A 23,834-nucleotide genomic window follows, 5' to 3' on the forward strand; every position below is an offset into this window, starting at 1 on the left:
CAACCACCCAGAAGGTCCCCATTTTACAGATGAGGAAACAGAGGCACAGAAAGGTTAGGAGACTCACCCGAAGTCACATAGCCAGGAAGCCCCAGAGCAGCCTGGCTCTAGAGGCTAATCTAACCACGACACCCTACCACAGCGTTCTGCCTGTTCCAGTGCGTCAGCTGCCCACACAGGCACAAATGCACGGTCTCCGACATGCGCACATAGCCGTGCCCCTGTAGCGGTCATCTGCAAGTGAACTTTAATGGCTCGGGCATAACCCATTTCTTCGGAGGTACAGGCAGCTGGCTCCCAAATCACGGTGCCCGCGTACAAGTTGTTCAAAGGGGCAGGGAGACAGATCAGGACTCAAGTTAAGCAACCATCTCAATTTAAAAGAAACTGATCAAACAAGAGTCTTATGATAAAAACTTTATTGTCTTATTAAATATCAAATGTTTTACACATCACTTTTTCTTCAGAAAGTTCCTATTAAAAAAAGAAAAATAAAGTGTTTTGATTATTTAGGGCTGACTTAACATTTCAGTATGTGACAAAAACTCAAACCCAAATGCATCTAGTTCACTCAGCTGCAGACAGGTCCTATGTCCAGCCCCTAAACCAAGGGCACAGTGCAGCCAACCGTGGGATTCCTGAGTTTGGTTCCCTTAAGTTCTGAGTTTCCCAACTCTCAAAACCAAAGCGCTATGGAGCGACTAAGCTATTGGCAAGCCTATTTTGCCAATCTGCCTAGCTTTTTAAAGACGCAGTAGTCTCAAAGCTTAAAGAAAAGTCAGCAAAGCAATACGTGAGCAACTGCAAGAACAAATAAAAGGGTTGGAGAAGGGTTTCGATTTGCTAAGATTTGCCAAGTGTGGCTACAAAACTGGTAAACAAAGCTTCCTTGAGAGCAAAGGCCATTAGCTCAACTTGCCATGAAGACGGGACTTTGAGTAACAATGAGCATCATCAATTTTCGCTGTACGTGCACGGTGAAAAAAGCAAGTATGACCAGTATGTTGAACTGCTCTGAGTGCATCACCAGAACTATCTGAAAAGGGTGATGGAGAGAACAGAGAATGGGATATAATCATTCAGAGAGAAAGGTCCCAGATAGGGGGCATAAACTCAGAAAGCTGTGGGGCCTGCAGGGAAAGAAAACTGTCTGGTCAGCATCAGGTCATCTCAGGCTGAAGGAATCTGGAAACCAAATGGCTCATCTGACTGCCTCTGGTAGGAGATTAAGAGAGGTCTACCTTCCTCTAAACCACAGACGCATTCAGTCAACGTTGCATATAGAGCAAACTCCTGGTAAACAAAATCATTTCCCACCAGACACGGATTTTCCCAGGGAAAAATAAGCCAGCATGCCCCTTCCCCAAGTCGGCTAATGAGAACCTTCGTATGGTACATATTTAGAGAAATATAGTTCTGTAAAAATTCTAATTTTGTATTCTACACCCCCACCCCACGTCTTCGATAATCTGCCTAACTTTTTAAGGTAAAAGAAACATTCTCTAACTCCTACACCCTTGAGCCATTTTCTCTGTAGAGTTTATTCCTTAACATTGTGCCCTGAAACTTACCAGCTATATCCCCCTCACCTTTTACAGCCCCCAGAGGATCTAAATTACCAATCACCAATAAATATCCGATGAACTTGGGAGTTTTCTGATTGTAAGCCTCAGAAGTCACTAGCAGTCAGGCTGTATGCCTCAGGATTACAACATACGTGGTGACATTTTAAAGAATGGGTTAAAGAATTTTCTTTTGATGGAGCGATCCTGCTGAGAGATTTGGTAGAGCCTCGAATCCTCTTGTGAATAATTCTGCCCACCACCCAGTCCCAGAACTGTCGCTTGCTACATTTTCTGCTCTAGATTCTCATTTCCACATTTTGCACTCAGCTGTTTTAAAGCAGCAAATGCCACAGAATCCTCGAAGTCCCGTGGGACCAGATGGCCAGTATTCCAGAGCAGCCATGCTCAAGGTGGGGGGCGGGCAGGGAGAGGATACCCCGGCACACTCCACATTTGAACCCTGCGTGGAAGGATGCCCTGATGGGAGGGAAAGCTCACGGTCACGGCTACGTATTTGGGATCTCTCCCGTTTACTTGGACTTCTACCCTGCCCACCCCACCCCAGCAGCATAAATTACTTGCAAATAATTTATACTGATTTCTTCAAGTATTCCTATAAATATTTGAACATTTTTTGTTGGTTTCTGATTCCATAAAAAAATTAAAAAAAAACATTTTAGAGCAGTTTTAAGCTCTAAATAAGCATCGAATTCCATTTTGAGCCTGATTTTCCCACTCTCTGAATTTGAACCAAATCATTCTAGTATGACTTTTAAAATAAGACCATGCTAATAGGCAAAAGCAGATCGTTCTCCTAAAGCTAAAATTTGCTTCATGTCTCCTTACTAGACAAAGCTTCATGAGGACAGGCTTCTAATCTGATTTAGTCACCCCTGTGTTCTCTGTACTCACCAGTACCTGGCACACAGGCACTTAATGTTTGAATCAATCGATTTTTTTTTTTAAAGTAAACTCTACCCCAACATGGGGCTGGAACTCACGACCCCGAGATCAAGAGTCACATTGCCCCACCGACTGAATCAGTTAGGTGCCCCATGAATCAATGAATTCTTAATCAAAGGCTCATACTGTATAGCCCTCAAGAGGACCAGATTTTCTCAAACTTTTTCTGTGTCTTAACCACCACAATACTGATAGTGCAATGAAGAAAAATCTAATAAACATCTAGAAACCATTTTCTGGTACTCCCAATGCAAAAAAAAAAGCCCTATTGGAATTTTTCTGTCTAGGAAAATCTAATGATTTGGTGCAGGATAATTCTGAATCGAAGGGGAGTCTTAGGACCACTCCATGCACGCCCTCTATTTCTAGGAAGGCCATTTTCAAACTTTCTCCCCGATATTTCCACTTTCACTCCCCACCAAAATGTGATGCCTCTGCTACTTGGAGAAACTAAGGCACAAGAGAAAATCAAGTACTTCAAAGGTTTACCCCTAAAATCTTAACTCAACGAACTCCTAGGAACACCTCACTAACACTGAGGGACCTCTAAGATACAGAGCTTGAGCCATGAATTTTCATTTCCACAGTTCTCAAAGACACGCTTTAAATTTACTTGGTCTTTGAGGAATTGGCGTTTTTAATTCTTCCAGGAAAAAAGCTATTTTATGGAACTCCTAAAACGTTAACATTCATCTTCTAGGAAGGGAAACTCTTGATAACGGTTTCTTTCTAACTCAGCCACAGACTATACTAAGTAACCAAATTCAAAGGAGAAATTTGGCTTTTTGGTATTTGTGCTAGAGATTGGAAGAATGCATAATCTAGTTAGCTTCTCTTAGGATATGTTACCGGTGATAACAAGTTTGAAATACACAGCAGTTCAATTATGCTGCCTGCTCTCACTGCAGGTGGCAAACAGGTAGGAAAAGGAAATCAGACGCTCTGCAACTTTCCTGGCTGGTTACCGGCAAGGCTGTTTTTATATACATGGTGGGATAAAAGCCACCGTATGTGAGGATATATCTGTAAATAGAAAAATTGCTTGCTTTTCATTCTATGTAAAATTAACTGTAGGCTATTTGTCAATCACACATGTATATATACATATGAGCTGATGGTTAAACCAATGAAGTTTTTATGGCTTTTACTAGAGAGAGAAAGCTGTGCTAAGGGAAGAACAGGCAAATTGGTGACACAAAGTCTCATGTGTCTTTCCATTTTTATGCAACCCTCTTGCTAGAGAAATGCTTTGGACAAAAAAAAAAAAACAAACAAAAAAAAAAACACACACGGGCTGTGTCTTCCTTTAGTACATATGGAGACAAGGAGCGCTGGGAGGTTTCACAGGCTCCAAGGCAGACCAGTTTTAACACCCACCCACCATCTATCCCATTCTCTTTGCCAAGCCACCGGTAATCTTTAGATGTTAACGCCTAAAGCCCAAACTGAGGGATGAAGGCTGCCGGCTGGGGCCCGGGGGCCTACACAGGTACAAGTGGAAATCCTTCTTCCCAGCTTCAGTGGGCAAAATCTACGGCTGTGTTAGGCACAGCTGTCTGGTCACCAAGCACATTCCAGTTGATTCCATGGAAATCAACTGAAGGTAAACCGCAGAAGTCCTCCAGGAAGGACAACCTCCTCCTCTCTCTGGTGAGTAAACAGAGACCACCCTTGGAGCGGAGCACTGACCACAGAACCGTCCGTTACTGGTTACGGCAAAGAAGCTATCCAGTAAGGTGGCCCGTTACTGTTGATGGCTGGCCAGGATCAGTTCTGTTGGCAACCAGAGGAGTTCACAATGATTTTACCTCGTTTTTAGAGAAGTTAATCTCGAATCTCTGCACTTTTAGTAAAACTGACAAAGTTCACTAGTGTCGTGTTCCTTAATTCCCTTCGTGTTTTAAGAACTGCGTGACTTAAAATTACTCAAAATCCTAATAATGTCAGCGACTTTACGTTCATACGCATGATGGGACAGGAAAATAAAGTTTTAAAGATCCGAAGCAATTATACACTGAAAAATAAATGATGAAAAAGGACGAGGCTATCTGGCAAGAGGGTTCAGCTCATTCATTCAAGGTACTCCTAAGGAGAATACATGTACAACTATAGGCCTATTCGATTTTCTCCTAAAAATAAATATACATACGTAAAAAGCTATTGTAATCAAACCTTTTCCACACTGATATTCTGTATTCTACCTAGGATGGATTCCCAGATCTCCGCACTGTGAAAATTCAGTGGCCAAGCCGCTGAACAGTGCGCCACTGCTCAGAAAGACTAGGAGGCCCGTCTTCACCCAGAAGGCCTCTTGGGAGGAGTCTGTTGTCACTGATAACTTCCCCCACCTCACACCCACCCCACTTTATAACCCTAAAGATTTATTAGCTTAGAATAAATTCCCAGTTACCACCCGTAAAGCAAATACGGGGGCCACTGCATTGCTACTGGATTTTGCTTCCCTCATAGCACCAACTACTTAATTATGGTCGCAGCTCTAAGAGTCGGTTGACAGAAATCCTACACGCAGTTTCCTAGTGCATCTTACGTCTTTGGTGTGGGGCAGGCAAAAGGGTCTGCAGCACGTGATTGTCTCAAAGAACATCTTAAAGACAATCTGGCTGACCTGCTGTTCGGAGCGCCCTCGTGAAAACGGTAAACCACAACTCCTTCCGCCAACCATCTCCCAACTTCGGAGGATCAGGATGAATCTATGTGACTTTCCGCCACATCACTGGAGACTCACAACATACATACAAACGTCACAGCAAAAAGAAAAGACGACGGAATAGGACAGAAGAGAAAGGTCTCTAAGTGCCCCCAAATGAAAATGTCAAAAACTCCTGAGATATGAGCCTCCGTTTTGATTGTGCTCAATGACTTGAATTTTGAAAGAAAGAATACGCTTGCAAAGAGAGTAAGACTTCACACAAAATCATTTAACACTAAGTTCACGAATCACCCTTTCGAAGCATCTGTTTCAAACACATTGCAAACTCTAGCTTGGAATCAGGAGTCATCCTCAAAATTCTTTTCAATAAAACCAAGATTTCAGATTCCTGCTGGGTACGTAAGATAATTTATTTTCTGGGAAAAACTACCTAAAATCTATCCAGTAGGATTATTGCACAGTGGGGCCCACAGGACAATGATTTCCAAGGGCTAGTCCTCATATAAAAAAAGGCCACAATAAATACATCTATATACTATGCCCCACTCTACCTTGACACGGTAAACACAAATGTGATGCCGCCTGCTTTAAAAAAGAAACTCCTGAGGAAAGAAAGGGATGGAAATCTCTACCAAGGCCACTTGAGTCAGAAACTGCCATTACTATTTCCATTGCCGTAAAGGCCACTCACCAAACAGGCTGACCATTCCAAGCACCAAGATGAACCAGCGACAAGGTTATCACACTTCACGATATCTCACTCCGATCGCGGCTCACACTGAGCTTTGGAAGCACTTCCCAGTAGATGAGCTTAGAAAGGAAATGAACTGCAGGCAAATCAACCCCTTAGCAGAAGTTCATTGTTGGTCGCTAAGGGTTGAGGTGAGATCAGTAAGATGCTCGCAAACCCACTCTCTAGTAAATTCCAGCGTTTAGGCCATTATTTTTCACTCCCGGTCCTTGAAACATCACCAAACCTTTGCAAACAGAATTACACGCTTTTCCCTTTTCTATCTGGGTAGCACCACATTCCGTTCTGATGTTGATTCCCCCCCACCCCAAAATACTTGGCAATCCATGCAGCAGCCTGTCGCGTACAGAGCAGCCCAAGTTTTAAATCCTCCCAACTCACCCCATAAAACTGCCAAATCCTAACCACACAAATAAAAACATACCACTCTAGGAGAGATCACTCAATTATTCTTCAACTTCCTCTTATAACTGATGCACCACCAATACACAGAGCACTAAGTGTAATTCCAAACACCACACCATGTGATCAAGTTTGTAAATGGACAATTGAGCCAACAAGCCATACCCTGCCTACAGCACAGACACAGCCAAAGTGGGAAGGTGATCTGCTTTCAGCTGCATGGGGGGTAGGGTTTCTCATGGCTTCTGCTTTTTAAAGCACTCACTCTCATTCTAAAATGGTATGCTATACACAAAACCATCAATTTTATTCCAGAATACATCATCTTGATAATAAAAAGCTTTTGTATGCACATACTGCCAATACATTTAAAAGGCCCAAATTTTAACAAATAGAATAGACAAATTCATCAGACAAGAGATAAGTTACTTTGGCCGAAAAAAATCTTTAAAAAAAATCTGGCTCAACATTCTGCTTGCAGGTTTCTACATATACTGTGTACGTGGTGAGTGAGTGTGAGAGAGAGAGAGAGAGAGAGAGAGAGAGAGTGTTGTGTGTCTATAGCCTTTTTTTTTTTTTTTTTTAAGGGAATGGAGGATGGTTTAGCCCACTTTTCCTTGGTTATGTAGGAACTACAATGTTCTTTGCGAGCAAGACAAGAAGTGCAAGGTCTGCATTTCCACCAACTCGATGCAAAGCCCCAAGAGCTTCCTGCAAAGTGAAGCCGGCACGGAGAATCCGGTCAATGTCTGCAGCAGGAAAAATCAGTGGTGGAAGGATGGAAGGACTTGATGATGGGTGGCTGGTGGGCGGTTCAAAGTCAACAAGTGGCCCTGCAGCTTCAGGACAGACATCCTGTCGTGTCTCAGGCCTGTCTGTCACCGGATTCTGTGCGCCCTGACCCAGATCTTCAACCAACGTGAAACTGGACCAGGACTTCGTTTGCTCAGAAGTGGGACTGACACCATCCTCCTCACCTGCTGAAAGTTTGGGTGAGATTTCTACACCTAAGGTGCAGTGTAATTGATTAGACGTTTTTGCTGAGGCTAGAGCGTCAGAACTGCTCTTGTTCTCGGATTCCCTAGACTCGGGGACACTTTCCTTATCAGTGACTAGGCCATCACCTGGATCCCTGACATTAATATTTTCTACATCTTCTACTCCAGCACCATTTGAAGTGTCTGTTAACTTTTCTGCCCTCACCGATACAGTTATGGTCTGATGAAAGGAGACTTGGGAACGCTCTTCGTTCTGGGTAACTAGAACATGCTCACTTTGGGTCCATCTTTCAGAAAGGTCCTTCACACCTGTTTGGCCCTCAGTTACCATTTCCGATTGACAGATAACTTCTTCAGATGTATTTTCTGAAGCTGGTTTACTACTAATGACCAAAAGTTCATGGAGTTCCTTCAAGGCTGCTGTTAGAGATGAGCAGGATTCCTCTGCTGACTCCACAGAAGGCTGACAACTGCCACAGAGACTTAAAGACGGGGAGCAATCCCCATCTTCTTTATTTGTTCCAGACATTTCAACGTTATTGTCTGGGAGTTGTAAATCCTGAGTGCAAATTGAATTACTCAAAATTTCGGACGAAGGGTTACATTTTGATGTTTCTACTTCCATCAGGGGATTATCTAAGGTGAGATCGGGTGCACCGATGTTCTTGACGTTGGCATTCTGACCATCCGCTGAGTTAGGCACAGCCACTAGGGACTCTTCAACTGTATCCACTTCCATGAGTGTTTCTGAATGGGGGCAGCCAAAGCATCCTGAAGGTAGAATATTTTCCTCTGTACCTGGAAGGTCCACATTCTGCTGTAGCCTGTCTTCTTTCATTGTAGCTCCTAAATCAACACTTCTCTGCGGATCCTGTTGCCTTTCTCCAAGAAGTTCAAAGTCCTCTGTGTTACAGAGATGGTCCTGTTCTTGGTCATGTAGAGCATTCTGTTGTACAACCTCATGCTGCTCATTCCCTGGTTCTTTGTGCTGCTGAAGGCCATTCCCTTGACTCGGGTTCTGACTTTCTGGATGCCAACCCTTTTCACCTAGAAACCCCGGTGGTTCTTGCACACTAGTAGTCGTGACGGATAAACTCGCTTGCTGTCTTGTGTGGAGGGGAGATCTGAGGCCCTGGGTGCTTCTTTCAGCAGATCTCGCCATATTCTCTGCAGCAATGGCTTCTTCGGATGAATTCTGCAGAGGCATGGCTGGAGCGCTGTCTGCTGAAGAAGCACGATCAGAAAGATCCTGTGGAGGAAGATGTTCTTTCTTTTCAGAGGTTATCTGGAACTCGGCGGAAGCCTTCAAAGCCTTTGGAGCTTTAGGTTCAATGCTGTCAGGGTCACTGGGCTCGATAGGGCAGCCTGAAGCAGAGACAGAGCGAGCAAGACTCGTAGGGTTACCAGTCTCAGGACTCTGTCCTGGAGGACGGGCTGGATGGTTAAATCCATCTGAAGTCGGTAAGGATGACATTCCCAGTGAGGTAGTTTCTTTACCACTTTTCGCTACATGGAACAAAGGGGAAAGGAAAAGAGATTAATTAGCAGGTTACAAAGGCCAATCGCTTCTCAGATGATACAAATCTCAACAGGACAGAACAAAATCGGGTCCTCAAACTTGGGTTTGTCTTATACTGATGCTTATACGAGAACCGCTCTCACTGGGGTAGACAATTCAACATCACAGCATCAGAGTAAGAGATAGGCACGTTCTTAACAAAACATGTACACTGTAATTCAGTATTTTTCTTTAAGTACCATTAATAAACATCCACATAATGGCTGCGTTAGTGCTCAACACTGAAGGACATTCATGTATCTTTATTCTCCGTGGGTCCGACCCTCTTAGGAGAGTTTCTCCGAGTGTGTTCTATCACTTGCCCTGAAATCCTGTTTGCTAAGCATGCACACTCTGGGGCACCATCGCTGGGAGTAAACCCATGGGTCTGCACTTTCAAAAAGCTCCTCAGGTGGTTCTGAAGCATGTTACAGATTTTGAGGATCTCTGCGCTAGAGCGATTCTCACATCAATGCACTTTTAGCGTTTCAAACGACAAGACTAAAACCAGTTATATCTGGAACAGAGTGGGAATTATAAAGAGAAAGGAGAATATGCTCGGGATTCTCTAGGAGACAGAGAAACAAATATTCTATTTAATGCATTTCTATCCAAACTCCCATGATCCAAATCATGAGATAGCTAGCTGTCTGAGCAAGGACTCAAAGCACAAAAATAAAGGTAAAGAGCAAACAGATTAGATCCAATCATCACCTTGCCAAATGCGGCAACCTTAGAAAGGTTTATCAGTTACTTTATCACATTAACATAGTACAACTAAGTGAGGACACTGAAGTCTTTTAGGGCAGGGAAAGGGGGTAGGGTCCTGGCAGCAAAGGCGGATGGTTCATAACAGTTTTCAGACAGGCAATGACCAATTAGACTCGATACAACTGACTGGGCACTCAAGGGTGGCAGGCTCAAACACCACCTCACGAAGCCATTAAACGTCAATTCCAACTCTCCTTTTGCCACCGATACGAACACTGACCTCTATGCAGTGACTAGAAGACTGTTAATTAAATGCCAACGGGTGGCAGCAAAAACTACTTCACGATACAATCTCTCAGGGCAGATGCTTCTCAGACTCAAATGCTTCGTGTTGACTGCCATCCATTGTGGGGGGCTTGATCTTAAGTCAGGGAGCAATCCAGATTCAAATGGCTCTAAATCATTCTAATCCAACACCGGTTAACAGCACGATGAGATAAAGCACTGACTCTGTTGGGAAGTTACTGACTTCTGGTGAAACAATATAGTTTAGAGGTCAACAGGAAAACAGCATTTGCTTCAGTGTAAATTATATCCATTAGTGTCTAGAAACACAGTTATTAGTTTTATTTATCAATCTCTAAGGCCGACTCTGAAAGAGGTTCAGTTGTGAGTTAATGAGAACAGAAAAGATGCATCACAGTGAAATATCCAAGTTAAGTAGCACGGGGCACGTGATGATGGCCTTCGGGCACTGGCACGCCAGTTACAATCACTGTGTCAGGTCAAGGAGAACGTGGCCTCAGTGTGTGTTTTGTGCTAAGAAAGCAGCACACAGTCCTCCAAGGGCTGAGACTTCACTGGCCTAAGTGCTGACCGTAGGGGACAGGCTCAGTACTACAGGAGAGGAGAAGGGGATGAGAACAATGGATATTAAGAATAATTAAACTGTGCCTACTTTTACCCCATCTTTCTAAGGAAAAAGAAAAAAACGAAGAAATTAAGTGCTAGGGATCTAATCACAACCAGCCTGCAACCCCGTATGAAGCCCGAGGCTGGGAGTTGCCTTTTTCCCTCTTGATAAATCAGCCAGTAAACTCAGGCTGCCGTCTCCCAAATTTACACTCCAGGGAGATGGGAACAGAGTGTCTCCCGGGGAGACTCTGCGAGGCTAGGGAGAGAAGAGTCAAGTCTTAACTCCCGTTTCAGGGAGAATTAAACCTCAGCGCTGCCCACGTTACTGAACCTGTGCCCCCAGACAAGTTTACCTGGCCGAAGCCTCGATTTCGTCTCCAGCGGAATGAAAATTTCTTTCAGGTAGAAGTGCCCTTCTACCACTCTAGGCAGTTGTGTGCAGGGATATGAAAAAGGAACTTCCAGTTTTCCAGAAGAAACAGGCTCATGAGACCCCTAACGGTGTAGTTACCTTCAACAACAACATGCTGCGGGGCGGATATTCTTGATTTGCTCTATTCACAATGGCCAGATGGACCTGGCTTTTCCTGGGATCTCCCTCCCCTCCTTGGACTGTTCCACAACAGTTGATGAAACTATAAATAGGAAACTATACTTCGATGTGTACGCGTGCCAACATACGGATGTATATACAGGCTGGTTGTAACCAGATCAGACGAGGTGACATGGATGGCAGAAGCTAAGTTCCAAAACTGCGGCGGACACAGAGACTTTCAGAGCACAGACGATAACCGGATGGAAGGCTGAACGTGGCGTCTATAAATACCTGGTCTGGGGCCCACTCCAGCTGCAGCACACACACACTACATGCATCATGGCTTCTGACGCTCTGTTTGAATTAGGAAACAGACAAGCAAACTTGGGTTAACAACGCAAACCACACAGCATGCAGGGTTATTGTCTCCATTCCTCTGCCGTCTTTATAATCAGGAGCTGGTAGAGTCAAAGTTGGGGAACGCTTCTGTAGTCTGGTTGGTTTAATTCTCTCACAATACACAGAACAACGTGTCAACTTCAACAGATCTTCAATAGAACTTGGAAAGGAATTCATCTCACACACCCACACACATGGAACTCATGGGCAGACGTGTGAGACAGGTGGAAACAGCAGACCCATGGATGGGATTACAAGCTATGGTAATCTTCAAGGTGAGCGAACACTTGTGACAGTCACTTTCCCAATTTCTTTCTCAGTTGACATTTATTTTTGGGAGAAAAACAAATGAAACTGGATCGTCCTGGCTTAACTTCTCTTCTAGTCAGTGTTTAGAAAATGTATCAGATATAGCTCCTGTCCTGATTTATTTTTCTGCTGATAGAAAAGATAAAAGATACTATGGTATAAGGTATCCACCAAAGGAACAGTTTTTGGCAAAAGTACTTTCACCTACTATGTCCAGAGTTTTGATTTTGAAGATACTGGCAAGTCAGCGTTCCAAACAAGACAGACCTGATGTCGAATTCATTCACTATTTAAATATTGGAAAAATTAGCACAAGCCATGTATCGTCACTAAAAAAATATCCTCTGGGCAAAAAACCCACTTCCTTTTAATCCTTTTCTGAAAACTATTTTTATTTTTTTATCTTATTTTTTTATGTTTTTAAAGTAATCTCTACACCCAACGAAGGGCTAGACTCTCGACCCCGAGATTAGGAGCTGCACGCTCTGCGAACTAAGCCACCCAGGAGCCCCTCCTTGTAATCGTTTGAATTGCCACATTCGGTTCACCATGCCTGAAAACACCTGTGGTTTCTATTTTCATCTCCTTAACTTTTTATTACAAGAAGGTAATTACCCGAAGAGGGTAACTGTTAGTAGGTTAGAAAAGCATTGCTATCATCAGCCAGTGCTTCTCAAATAAAAACACCACATTGTAGGGGGAAAATAGACATTTCACAAGATGGTAATACATCCTCATTTTATTAATACCCAGAATGATGACTCAACTGACAAGTTACTAAAAACAGGTAAAACCTTCTAAGTGGGTATGTCAAACTCAGTCAAGCTTGCCTTGCAGGGAAGCTTAAAACTATTCATTCCATGGCTGTTCAGAATATTCCCCTTCCTACAACCAAGGCTGTATTTTGTACGTAAAACTCAAAGGTGCCAAAAGGTGTCAAGGAGCAGACTATGAACACAGCCAGCTTGGAAAAGTCCATCCGCTACCCACACCCATTTTAATTTAAAGAGGCTCAGGGCTACACCTTGGGTGCTCTCCATAAAAACACTGGCAAAATCTGGCTGCCTTTTTCTTTTTTTTAATAAGCTCCTATCTTTTATGTCTTTAGGAGAAAGCTATTCCCTGAACTTGTAGCTCTAATACATTTTACTGTATCAGAAAACACAACATGTGGTATTAGTCACTGATGAATATAGCTCAAGACTTGAAAATAACCCCAACTTAAAAGTTAATTCTCTTCAGTGTCTAGAAAATGCATCCCACAGTCACGGTTTTAGAACAGATGGGGAAAATGATCACATGGAGGTAGGATCTCATCGAGAATGTGTCCTTCCATCTTACCCAAGAAAACTTGGCTGGGTCTTTAGACTTAAACCAAGACAACTGAGACTCACAAAGAAGTGAATGAGGAATCCCCGTGTCAGGGGTTTGCAGACGGTTCTAATTTGGCCCAAGAACACACTATGCAATCTCATTAATAGCATAAACCCTGTATTCTGATTAGTGTTCAATTATGCTCCTCATTGTTGGTTCCTCTGTCTCTGGTAGCAGCGCTTTCAGTAGATATTAATTAAAAAGGTCAGGACTGCTTAGTCAGGACGACAATGCTATCCTTCAAAGGAAGCGGGCCTAAGAAAAGGAAAATAAATGTTCAGGGAAACTGCAGAACTAAAAGGAAATGTCTGCTTACTGCAAGAATTTGTGTTAGGAAAAAGGAAACAAGATTTTTTAGGAAGCCTACCAAAATGCGCTTAAGCAAATAACTGCCCAAGGTACCTAGCACACAGCAATGGATCTGTCGAAACACCGAGTTTTTCTTTACCGTATTGAGAGAGGACAAGGAACACATCCGTGACAGCACGATGACATGGATTAAGAACTGAAAAGGTCCCCAAACCCCCTCAAGCTCCAACCTCCCCGGCTCACTGACAACAATGAGCAAGTTATCCCAGAGCATGGCCACTGCAAATACCTGCATCCTCTACGGATTTCTGAAGAGCTTCTGCTAATTCTTGGTCTGCAATCTCTTCTGGCCGCACATCCTCTCGCCCCGCCCCATACGCCAATCGGGCACACTCTGGTAACTCTCCCTCGGGCAGGAAGGTGGTCTGTGAGCCTGTCGTGCCGATCACGAGCACGTTTTTCTTGAGGTCGATGGAACACTTAGAAGGAAGAAACCAAAGACAGATGATAGCGGATAAAACACCATGCAGAAAAGTTATCCTGAATTTAAATATTTAAGTTTTATTTAAGTATTTTTTTAATGTTCGTTTATTTTTTAGAGAGAAAGAGAGTGAGCGAGTGAGCAGGAGAGGGGCAGAGAGAGACAGAGAGAGACAGACAGAATCCGAAACAGGCTCCAGGTTCTGAGCTGTCGGCACAGAGCCTGATGCAGGACGCAAACTCACAAACCAGGGGATCATGACCTGAGCTGAAGTCGGGTCAGAAGCTCAAAAGACTGAGCCACACAGGTGCCCCTAATATTTGAGTATTTTTTAAAACATTTAAAGTTTATAGCAGAATCAAAAAAAAAGCTTATAGGAGAATCATCTTTATATGATGTAGTTTTATACATATTTGTCCAACCCAACCTCTGTTCATTTCTGAATTTAAATGTAATACACATCCACTGGACAAAATTGGGAAAAACGCCAAGCATAATCAGCAGCCCCACTTTTTAGAAATACAGAGATGATTTTTTCTTAAAAAAAATGAGACATACCATTTATACACTCACATTATTATTTACATTGTGCTTACTGCACAAAGTACTAATCATCTCAAAAGTGGTATATGGGCAAGGCGATCTTTATTTTTTTTTCTTCTTATTTTTTTTTAATACAGAGAGACGGAGACACCAACTCTGAAGAAAGCTCCAGGCTCTGAGCTGTCAGCACAGAACGCACGAACTGTGAGATCACGACCTGAGCTGAAGTTGGACGCTTAACCAACGGAGCCACGCAGGCACCACAAGGCAATCTTTATTTTGTACTTATAACTACCCTCCTTTTCTGTGTATTTTTCTAATTATTTAACATAGGACAGTACACACGTATATGTTTTCTATCTGTAAAGCTGAAGACTACTGGTCGATATCATGACTAAAAAATGGGGACAGAGTGACAAGTTAATAAATTAGGTTTTATTAATACATGCATTCACTCACCCCTTCTACTTAAAATTCTGCACCTTGATTAGAATATTAATGCAATATATGTTTTATAGGATTTCGGTATTAGAACAAGTATTAATAACATGGGGGTACCTGGGTGGCTCAGTCCATTAAACGTCTGATTCTTGATTTCAGTTCAGGTCATGATCTCATGGTTCATGAGATGAAGCCCTGAGTTGTGCTCTGCACCGACAGTGTGGAGCCTACTTAGGATTCTTTCTCCCTCTCTGCCCTTTCCCGCTCCTGCTCTCTTTCTCTCTCAAAATAAATAAACATTAAAAACAAAAACAGTATTAGTGACATAAAAATATTGTCTAGATACGGGGGCGCCTGGGTGGCTCAGTCGGTTGGGCGCCCGACTTCGGCTCAGGTCATGATCTCATGGTCCGTGTGTTCAAGGCCCGCGTCGGGCTCTGTGCTGACAGCTCAGAGCCTGGAGCCTGCTTCAGAATCTGTGTTTCCTTCTCTCTCTGTCCCTCCCCCACTCACGCTCTGTCTCTATCAAAAAATGAATAAATGTTAAAAAAAAAATTTTTTTTTTTTAAATATTGCCTAGATACAAAACCTTGCTGGGAAAATTTTATCACCCAGTGGACACTAATTGCTTCTTCAATCAGAAGAGTTTATCTTTAAACAAATTACTAGATTTCAGAGTGGAAATACAAATATTGTAAATGAACATAGTTACAACTCATTCTCCCCATACTAAACAAATATTTCCGCTGTCCGCATCTTATCTACACCTTCTTCTTCAAGCACTGACAAGCTGTGAAGGATTTACTAAACTAGTATAGCAGTAAAATCATCATGTGTTTTCTAGATCCTGCTACAAACCCCTCAAAACTTACCTGAGTTCTAATCAGAAACTAAAAGTAACACAAGAGAACCAAGTTGCCCATTATACTCTCAAACAGATGGCGGGATTTAACAGACTCAGAGAGATTTCACAAGAAGAGATTCTATTTCTACTGATAAATCGTTTCAAACCATGTATGATGACATCCTTAATTAGGGACCTTTCCAAGTCTCAAAAGCCATGTTTTCTCAGTTTTCTAATATATATAACCAAGAGAAATGATGCAATCATACCCATGTAACATACAAAACGTCAGTGCAGAAAGATAGTGAAGCACTTGATTACCTGATGCCGTTTCAGCATGTCCAGTCCCAGAAGCATGTCCATAGGCTGTTCCTCAAGGATAGAGAAAGAGCACGCCAGGAAATCTCCTTCAATTTGAACCTGAGCTAAAGCATATTAAGAGAAGGGATTGCGGATTTTTGCTTCAAAAGCCTCAGGCAATCTTTGGAAAGACTGCATTCTGTGCCTTGCTTCTTGCAATCAGTCAAAGCCAAGGCAAAGCATGAAACAAGTGAGTTAAGTATGAAAATCCAGTGAACCCAATGACCAGTTTAAAAGTCAATGAAGGGGGCACCTGGGTGGCTCAGTCGGTTGAGTGTCCGGCGTCAGCTCAGGTCACAATCTCCTAGTTCATGGGTTCGAGCCCCGCATCGGGCTCTGTGCTGACAGCTTAGAACCTGGAGCCTGTTTCACATTCTGTGTCTGTCTGTCTGTCTGTCTGTCTGTCTCTCTCTCTCTCTCTGCCTCTCCCCCACTTGTGCTCTGTCTCTGTCTCTCAAAAATAAGTGAATAAATGTAAGAAAAATAAAAAATAAATAAAGCAGAATAAAACAAACACCTATGCATTTATTTCCCCGGTTAGGAAACACAAAACGCAGAGGTTCCTTATGTTCTACTGCTCATAGCTTCGTGTCTTCTCCAACCCTCCCGACTATCCTGGCTTTTTTATCAATCATTCTTAGCTTTTTAAATGATTCTTACGAGTCTTGTATGATTTTCTTTTTAATTTTTCTTTAACATTTATTCATTTTTGAGAGTGAGAGAGACAGAGCATCAGTGGGGGAAGGGCAGAGAGAGAGGGAGACACAGAATCCGAAGCAGGCTTCAGGCTCTGAGCTGTCAGCACAGAGCCCAACATGGGGCTTGAACTCATGGACTGCGAGATTGTGACCTGAGCTGAAGTTGGACCTTAACCAACTGAGTCACCCAGGTGCCCCGAGTCTTGTATGATTTTTAAAAAAATCTTCTTAATGTTTATTTTTGAGAGAGAGACAGAGCATGAGCGGGGGGGAAGGGCAGAGAGAGCCGGACACACAGAATCCAAAGCAGGCTTCAGGCTCAGAGCTGTCAGCACAGTGCCCGACACGGGGCTCGAACTCATGGACTGTGAGATCATGACCTCAGCTGAAGTCGGACGCTTAACCAACTGAATCACCCAGGCGGCCCGAGTCTTGTACGATTTTTAAAAAAATTTTTATAATGTTTATTTTTGAGAGAGAGACAGAGCATGAGCGGGGGAAGGGCAGAGAGAGCCGGAGACACAGAATCCAAAGCAGACTTCAGGCTCCGAGCTGTCAGCACAGAGCCCTATGTGGGGCTTGAACTCATGAACTACGAGATCATGACCTGAGCCAAAGTAAGACACTTAACCAACAGAGCCACAGGTGCCCCCAGTCTTGTATGATTTCTAAGTGACATACTATTTAGTTTTGTGTTTTTGAATTACCACTCACTAATCTTTTACTGAAGTATTTTGAGGGGTGCCTGGGTAACTTAGTCGGTTAAGCGTCTGACATCGGCTCAGGTCATGATCTCGCGGTTCCTGAGTTTGAGCCCCACATCAAGCTCTGTGCTGACAGCTCAGAACCAGGAGCCTGCTTCAGATTCTGGGTCTCCCTCTCTCTCTCTGCCCCTTCCCCGCGCCCCCTCAAAAATAAACATTAAAAAAAGTTAATTAAAAAAATAAAAAATAGAAGTATTTTGAGATCGATCCCTGCACATGTAACTATTTCTTTCATTTTTAATTATCCTTTAGGGCACCTGGATGGATAAGCTGGTTAAGCGTCTGACTCTGGACTTTGGCTCAGATTATCATCTCGCCGTTCATGAGTTTGAGCCCCCCATCGGGGCTCTGTGGTAACTGGGGTGGGCCTGCTTGGGATTCTCTGTCTTTCTCTCTCAAAACCAAACTTAGGGGTGCCTGGGTGGCTCAGTCGGTTAACCATCTGACTCTTGGTTTCTACTCAGGTCATGATCTCACAGTTCATGGATTTGAGCCCCGAATCAGGCTCCACTCTCTCCCTCTCCCCCTCCCCTGCTTATGCTCTCTCTCTCAAAATAGATAAATAAAACTTAAAAAAAAAAAATCCCTAGTGTACTGTAATGTCTAATATACCACAACTGATTTATTCTACTGCTCTGGGACTTTCTGGGTCACTTCCAATTTCTGTGGTCATAAGCAAAGCTGCCCTGAGTATTCTCCTGGTGTGTATTCAGTTTGTCTAATGGTATATATACCACAGAAAACAGAATTACAGGGTTCTAGGGAATATTAGGTTCAACTTTGCTGGGGGATGTTGAATTATTTTCCAAAATGTTTCTAGCAGTGTATCAGAGTTCCTACTGCTCCACATTCTCACCAACAATTAGTATTATTAGATTGAAAATCTTACTAAATTTCCCTGACTAATAATGAGTAACTTTTCATGTATTTCTTAACCATTTGGGTTTCCTATTCAATAGTGCCTGTTCTATTGCTTCTGTAATTTTTTTTTTAACATTTATTCATTTTTTTGAGAGACAGACACAGTGTGAGTAGGGGAGGGACAGAGAGAGGAGACACAGAATCTGAAGCAGGCTCCAGGCTCTGAGCTGTCAGCACAGAGCCCGATGTGGGGCTTAAACTCATGGAGCATGAGATCATGACCTGAGCTGCAGTCGGACGCTTAACTGACTGAGCTATCCGGTGCCCCCCATTGCTGTAATTTTTAAAAAATGTCTATTTATTTTTGAGAGAGAGAGAGAGAGAGAGAGAGAGAGAGCGCAAGCAAGGGAGGGGCAGAGAGAGAGAGAGAGAGAGAGAGAGAGAGAGAGAGAGAGAGAGAGGAGGAGGGGGAGACACATAATCTGAAGCAGGCTCCAGGATCTGAGCTGTCAGCCCAGTGCCCGAGGCGGGGCTCAAATCCACAAACTTTGAGATCATGACTCAAGCTGAAGTTGGACCCTCAACCAACTGAGCCACTTAGGTGCCCCTGTAATTTTTTTTTTTATAATTTTTTTAATGTTTATTTTTGAGAGAGAGAGAGAGAGAGAGACAGAGCACAATTCGAGAAGGGGGGCAGAGAAAGAGAGAGACACAGAATACAAAGCAGGCTCCAGGCTCTGAGCTGTCAGCAGGGCTCAAACTCATGAACCATGAGATCATGACCTGAGCCCAAGTTGGACACTGGGCCACTCAGGACCCCTGTAATTTTTTTTTAAATTTTTGAATGTTTATTTATTTTTGAGAGAGAGACACACACAGAGCATGAGCAGGGGAAGGGCAGAGAGAGAGACACACACAGAATCCGAAGCAGGCTCCATGCTGACGGCTCAGAGCCAGACGCGGAGCTCGAATCCACAATCCCCGAGATCATGACCTGAGACGAAGTCGGACACTCAACCTAGCCACCCAAGTGCATCGCTCCTGTAGTTTTTTTATAGCATCTTACTGAATTGAAGGACGGACACATGCATACACACACACTGTATATATTCTGAAAACGAATCCTTTATTGGTCACTGTTATAAAAACTCTTTCCTAGTTTGCATTTGTTCACATCCTTTATGATGTCTTTTGATAAAAAATTCTTAATCGTAATGTGGCCCAATCTACCAAATAATCTCCTTCTTAACTTTTAAGGAACTCTTTTTCTGCATGCGAGATATTCTCCTAGATTTTCTTCTAAAAGCTCTGATACTGCTTTTAACATCTAGGTCTGTAACCCACGCCGAACTGACATTTGTGTGTGATGTGAGGCAGGGTCCGTTTTCCAATTCATTTTTTCCACAGGGACACCCAGCTGGCCTCGCATCATTTCCTGAAACCTTCCCTCCGCTCTGTAAGATGTCCTCTGTCATTTATCAAGGTTCACGTAAGCACAGGTCTGTTTCTGTTTTAGTCCTTTGGTCCTGACATCTAGAAGGGGAAGTCATTCCAGAGTTATCTTGCCTATTCCTACGATAAAGGGCTGATTTTATTTTATTTAATTTTTTTTTAATTTTTTTTTTTCAACGTTTATTTATTTTTGGGACAGAGAGAGACAGAGCATGAACGGGGGAGGGGCAGAGAGAGAGGGAGACACAGAATCGGAAACAGGCTCCAGGCTCTGAGCCATCAGCCCAGAGCCTGATGCGGGGCTCGAACTCACGGACCGCGAGATCGTGACCTGGCTGAAGTCGGACGCTTAACCGACTGCGCCACCCAGGTGCCCCAAAGGGCTGATTTTAAATGAGCACATCAGGTCTCACAAAAAACCTACTGAGATCTTGATGGTACCACAATGACTGCTGCTGATGAATGTGGGAGAATCCTCACCTTTGACACACTGAGTCTTCCTACCCATGACACAGCTCTCCTTTATTTAGATTTCCCTTATGATCATAGGTTTTCGGCCTGCTGTCGTAGCCAAGCTGCAAAATGCTACGACCTGTCCATCCACAAGGAAGGACGCGAGGGACTGAGACTTACTTTGCCTCATCCTATTATCTTCCTACCTAAAACCATGGAAAATCAAACCCAGACTCTGAAGCAAACCAGTTTGTGGTATTACAGTCCTACTGTGTGTAGGAAAGTACGTGACAGTAACGTATTTAAACTACCCTAATTCTATATAAATCAATAAAAGAAACAAAAGACTCTAATAAACAGACAACTATATTACAAAACAAAAAAGAGAAAAATGGGTAGAAATGATCACTTGCAATGAGAGAAGAGCAACTTACAATTAAAAAAAAACCACACTTTTTAAATCTGTAAATTAAGGGACTAAAAATTAGTAATACTTGATTGTAGAAGGACATTAAGATGAATACTGACGAAGTGCTGGAAAAGCCATTTTGGTGCAAATTAGAAATACATCAAGAGGCTTTAGGTGTTCATAACCTTTGACTCAGTAGTTTCATTGACAGGAATCTTTAGTAAGGAAAAAAAAATTAAAATGTGCACCCAAAAAACCCCACAAAAATCTACTGCCATATTACAGTAACAAAATATTGGGGGAAAAAATTTATCCTAAAAGTTGACCATTAAACCCATATAAGAGAATCCCATGCATCTGCATGGTGCTTATGAAAATTATAGTAACACTGAGAACATGTTATCTTTTCTTAAAACAGAGTATGAAATTCTATACATTATACGACCACCTTTTACAAGAATAAGATGCAAGGGAAAAGGGTCAGAAGGAGATTACTTGGTGGTTGAGTCTCAAAGGGATTTAAGGAATTAAGAAAAAAAAATTTGGTTACAAAGGAAGGACTGAGCACATGTATTTATCTCCATTTACTCCTGAAAAATTACAATAAAAGTTTATCTTTTTTAAGGTACAAATCACTAAGGGCAAAAAATAAATATAAATAGATAAATAAATGAATAATTTAAAAAACACACACAGAAGAGACAACTGAAACGTAATTTTGGAACAGAAAGCAGAGGACAGTGAGGAAAACTGGGAAGCAAGCCAATTAACATCACAGAACCCCCAAGTGTTTCATGAACAAGTACCTCTGCAGGCAGGGGTAGAGGTTGAGTCCAAAGTAGCAAGACTGGGTGAAGGTCTATGTAGGAGGCACAGTTAGACCTTGAGGTTCCCTCTTGACCTCTGCTCAGCCAGGTGACTATCTCCTTTCCCCCCAACAATAGACTAGAGGCTTATTTTCTCAAGAGAGTGAAACAGAGGTGCACATGGAGAAAGACAAAGACACAAGAACCTGATTGAATCCCAGGGGGATTAAGTTTAAGTTTACTGAGCCTCTAGCCCTTTCCCCCCTTCCAACTTCAGATCACCAAATATTGCCAAGGCTGCCTACCCAAGTAACGTTCCAAACAGCCTTTTGGTGTCCCAGTCTTCACTATGAGCAGATGCCAAGGATCACCAGATATCTGAGAAAACCATCAAACAAATACAAAATGTAACAGAAAGGTTGGAAGGCAATGTTGAGGAAATCCCACAAACACCCACCACACCCAGGACACATGAAAGAAACAGAAAAGAAAGGAAACTACAGGACAAGTCTAGGATAGGACGTTATCCCACCGAGTAACAAACATCCTAGGGGCGGGGGAGAGAAGTGAAAGGTACCCCTTGCGGTGGATGAAGACAGATCTACACCCAAGTGCATCACTGTGAATTTGAAATTCCACAACACTGAGGTCAAAGAAGATTCTATACGCTTCAGAAATGGAAAAGAAACCTTTCAAATATAGGATCAAGAACTGAGACAGCAGCCAGCTTCTCCGCAGCAACACTGACAAAAACTGTGGAAAACAAAGTGACTTCCCACTTAGCCAGACTGGTAGAATATAGGAAAACAACAACAATGACAAATTCTGATATTTAAGGACTCAGTTTCCTCCCTTATATTCTTTCTCTGGAAGCTACCCTCCAATAAACTGAGGAGCAAAATTACAAAGAGCAAGACAGAGGATTCACATAATCCCATCTAAAAGCAAGAGGAAAGCAGCCTTTGGGACGCAGTCAAGAGAGATCCTAAAACAACAGCTGTGAAGCAGCTCTACAGCACTGTTCCAGTCTCTAGAAGAATCTTCAGCAGGATGAACTGTATAAAGGAGATTTACACAACTAGGTAAGTGTTTGGGGACTGAGGAACACTTAGAATACCAGATGACCAAAAGAAGACAATTACTAATTGTAAGACAAACAACACGAAGAGAAAAGCAATCATCTTCAATTAGGTGGCTCAGCTCTCCGCAGTATTTACGTGTCAGTGACAGCACGACAAACATGTTATTTCGAAATATGGAGGTGAGCACCACAAGAAATGAGCTAACACAGTTGAAAGCGGTCTCGAAGGAGCAGGAAAATAGAAGTACATAGGGACTGATTTCTTGTAACAAATTAAAACATGTACATGTGTAACTCTGACAGAACACAGGATTTAACATTTCTGGGGATCAGGCTTGCTGGATCAGGTATGCTTACACAAAACAAATTTTGAAACACCCACTACCCTGAAAAGACTCCCATAGTGCCTTTTACTCACCTAGATGTACCCTTCCAATAATCTTCTGGGTGCCCACTCCTTTGGCAATCCCTGCCCACCGACGGTCCACCAGCCGCATTATATTACACCTTTCTGCACAAGCTTGGCTCATAATAGTCATCTGGGCACCTGGAAGCAGAGGGAAACATCAGATAATAAAAATGAAATCCACGTTTGTGGGCAGATTAAAAACTGCAGCCTGAGGACAAGGCAGAAAGCAAGTAGTCCCCCAGGCTTTTGTCTGTGTACGATTATTCACACCTGGGTTAGTCTAGCCCTCAGCCGTTCTTGCCACACTTCATTCAACTTTCAGTTCCACACTGGTGTCTGAAACACAGCGTAGAAACCTGATAGTGACGGAAAGAATATTTTGTTTGAATGTCTCGTTAAATTTGTTTCATGAGATGATGTTTTAAAACGTTACCAACAGAAAGCAAAACTACCCGGAGAGGACTTCCAGAAAGTCAAACCACATCTACAGATGGAAATGTGTTAAGTGCTCAGTTAAGCACTCCTATACACTCAGGTCAATCTTCATCAAGTATCTCTAAACATCTTATCAGATTATTTTTATTCCAATGTTGAGACTTTATAATTTACCATGTAACACCCACCATCTCTCAAAAAAAAAAAAAAAAATTAAATCTGAACTCCCCATCTCTGCTCCAACAATCACACTCTGTTTCCTTTCAGGAAGAAGGCATTTAGGGTCTTTTCTCTCCTGGTTACGTGTATTCACCCACACAGCTGGAGCAGGCCCGCA

At 42.8% G+C, this 23,834-nt stretch overlaps 2 protein-coding genes across 2 annotated transcripts in view; both read right to left on the minus strand.

Annotated features, from left to right (window-relative positions):
- Nucleotides 1-404: 404 nt before the first annotated feature.
- Nucleotides 405-8,824, minus strand: RSC1A1 (regulator of solute carriers 1). Its single transcript, XM_047083144.1, has one exon. The coding sequence runs from the start codon at nt 8,822-8,824 to the stop codon at nt 6,974-6,976; it is 1,851 nt and encodes a 616-aa protein (XP_046939100.1). The 3' UTR covers nt 405-6,973.
- A 2,536-nt stretch (nt 8,825-11,360) lies between these two features.
- Nucleotides 11,361-23,834, minus strand: part of DDI2 (DNA damage inducible 1 homolog 2) — a 33,634-nt gene continuing 21,160 nt past the window's right edge. Inside the window, exons 6-9 of the mRNA XM_047083145.1 lie at nt 23,072-23,200; nt 16,091-16,194; nt 13,750-13,939; nt 11,361-11,423 (exon numbers count right to left, since the gene is read on the minus strand). Of these exons, the coding sequence (XP_046939101.1) occupies nt 11,407-11,423; nt 13,750-13,939; nt 16,091-16,194; nt 23,072-23,200 (440 nt within the window). The 3' untranslated portion in view covers nt 11,361-11,406. The remainder of the gene's footprint in view (nt 11,424-13,749; nt 13,940-16,090; nt 16,195-23,071; nt 23,201-23,834) is intronic.

Source organism: Lynx rufus, unplaced genomic scaffold (genome assembly GCF_022079265.1).
Source record: "Lynx rufus isolate CCGP_SWC_20201006 ecotype Redwood Valley unplaced genomic scaffold, mLynRuf1.p SCAF_2, whole genome shotgun sequence".
NCBI classification, from domain to species: domain Eukaryota; kingdom Metazoa; phylum Chordata; class Mammalia; order Carnivora; family Felidae; genus Lynx; species Lynx rufus.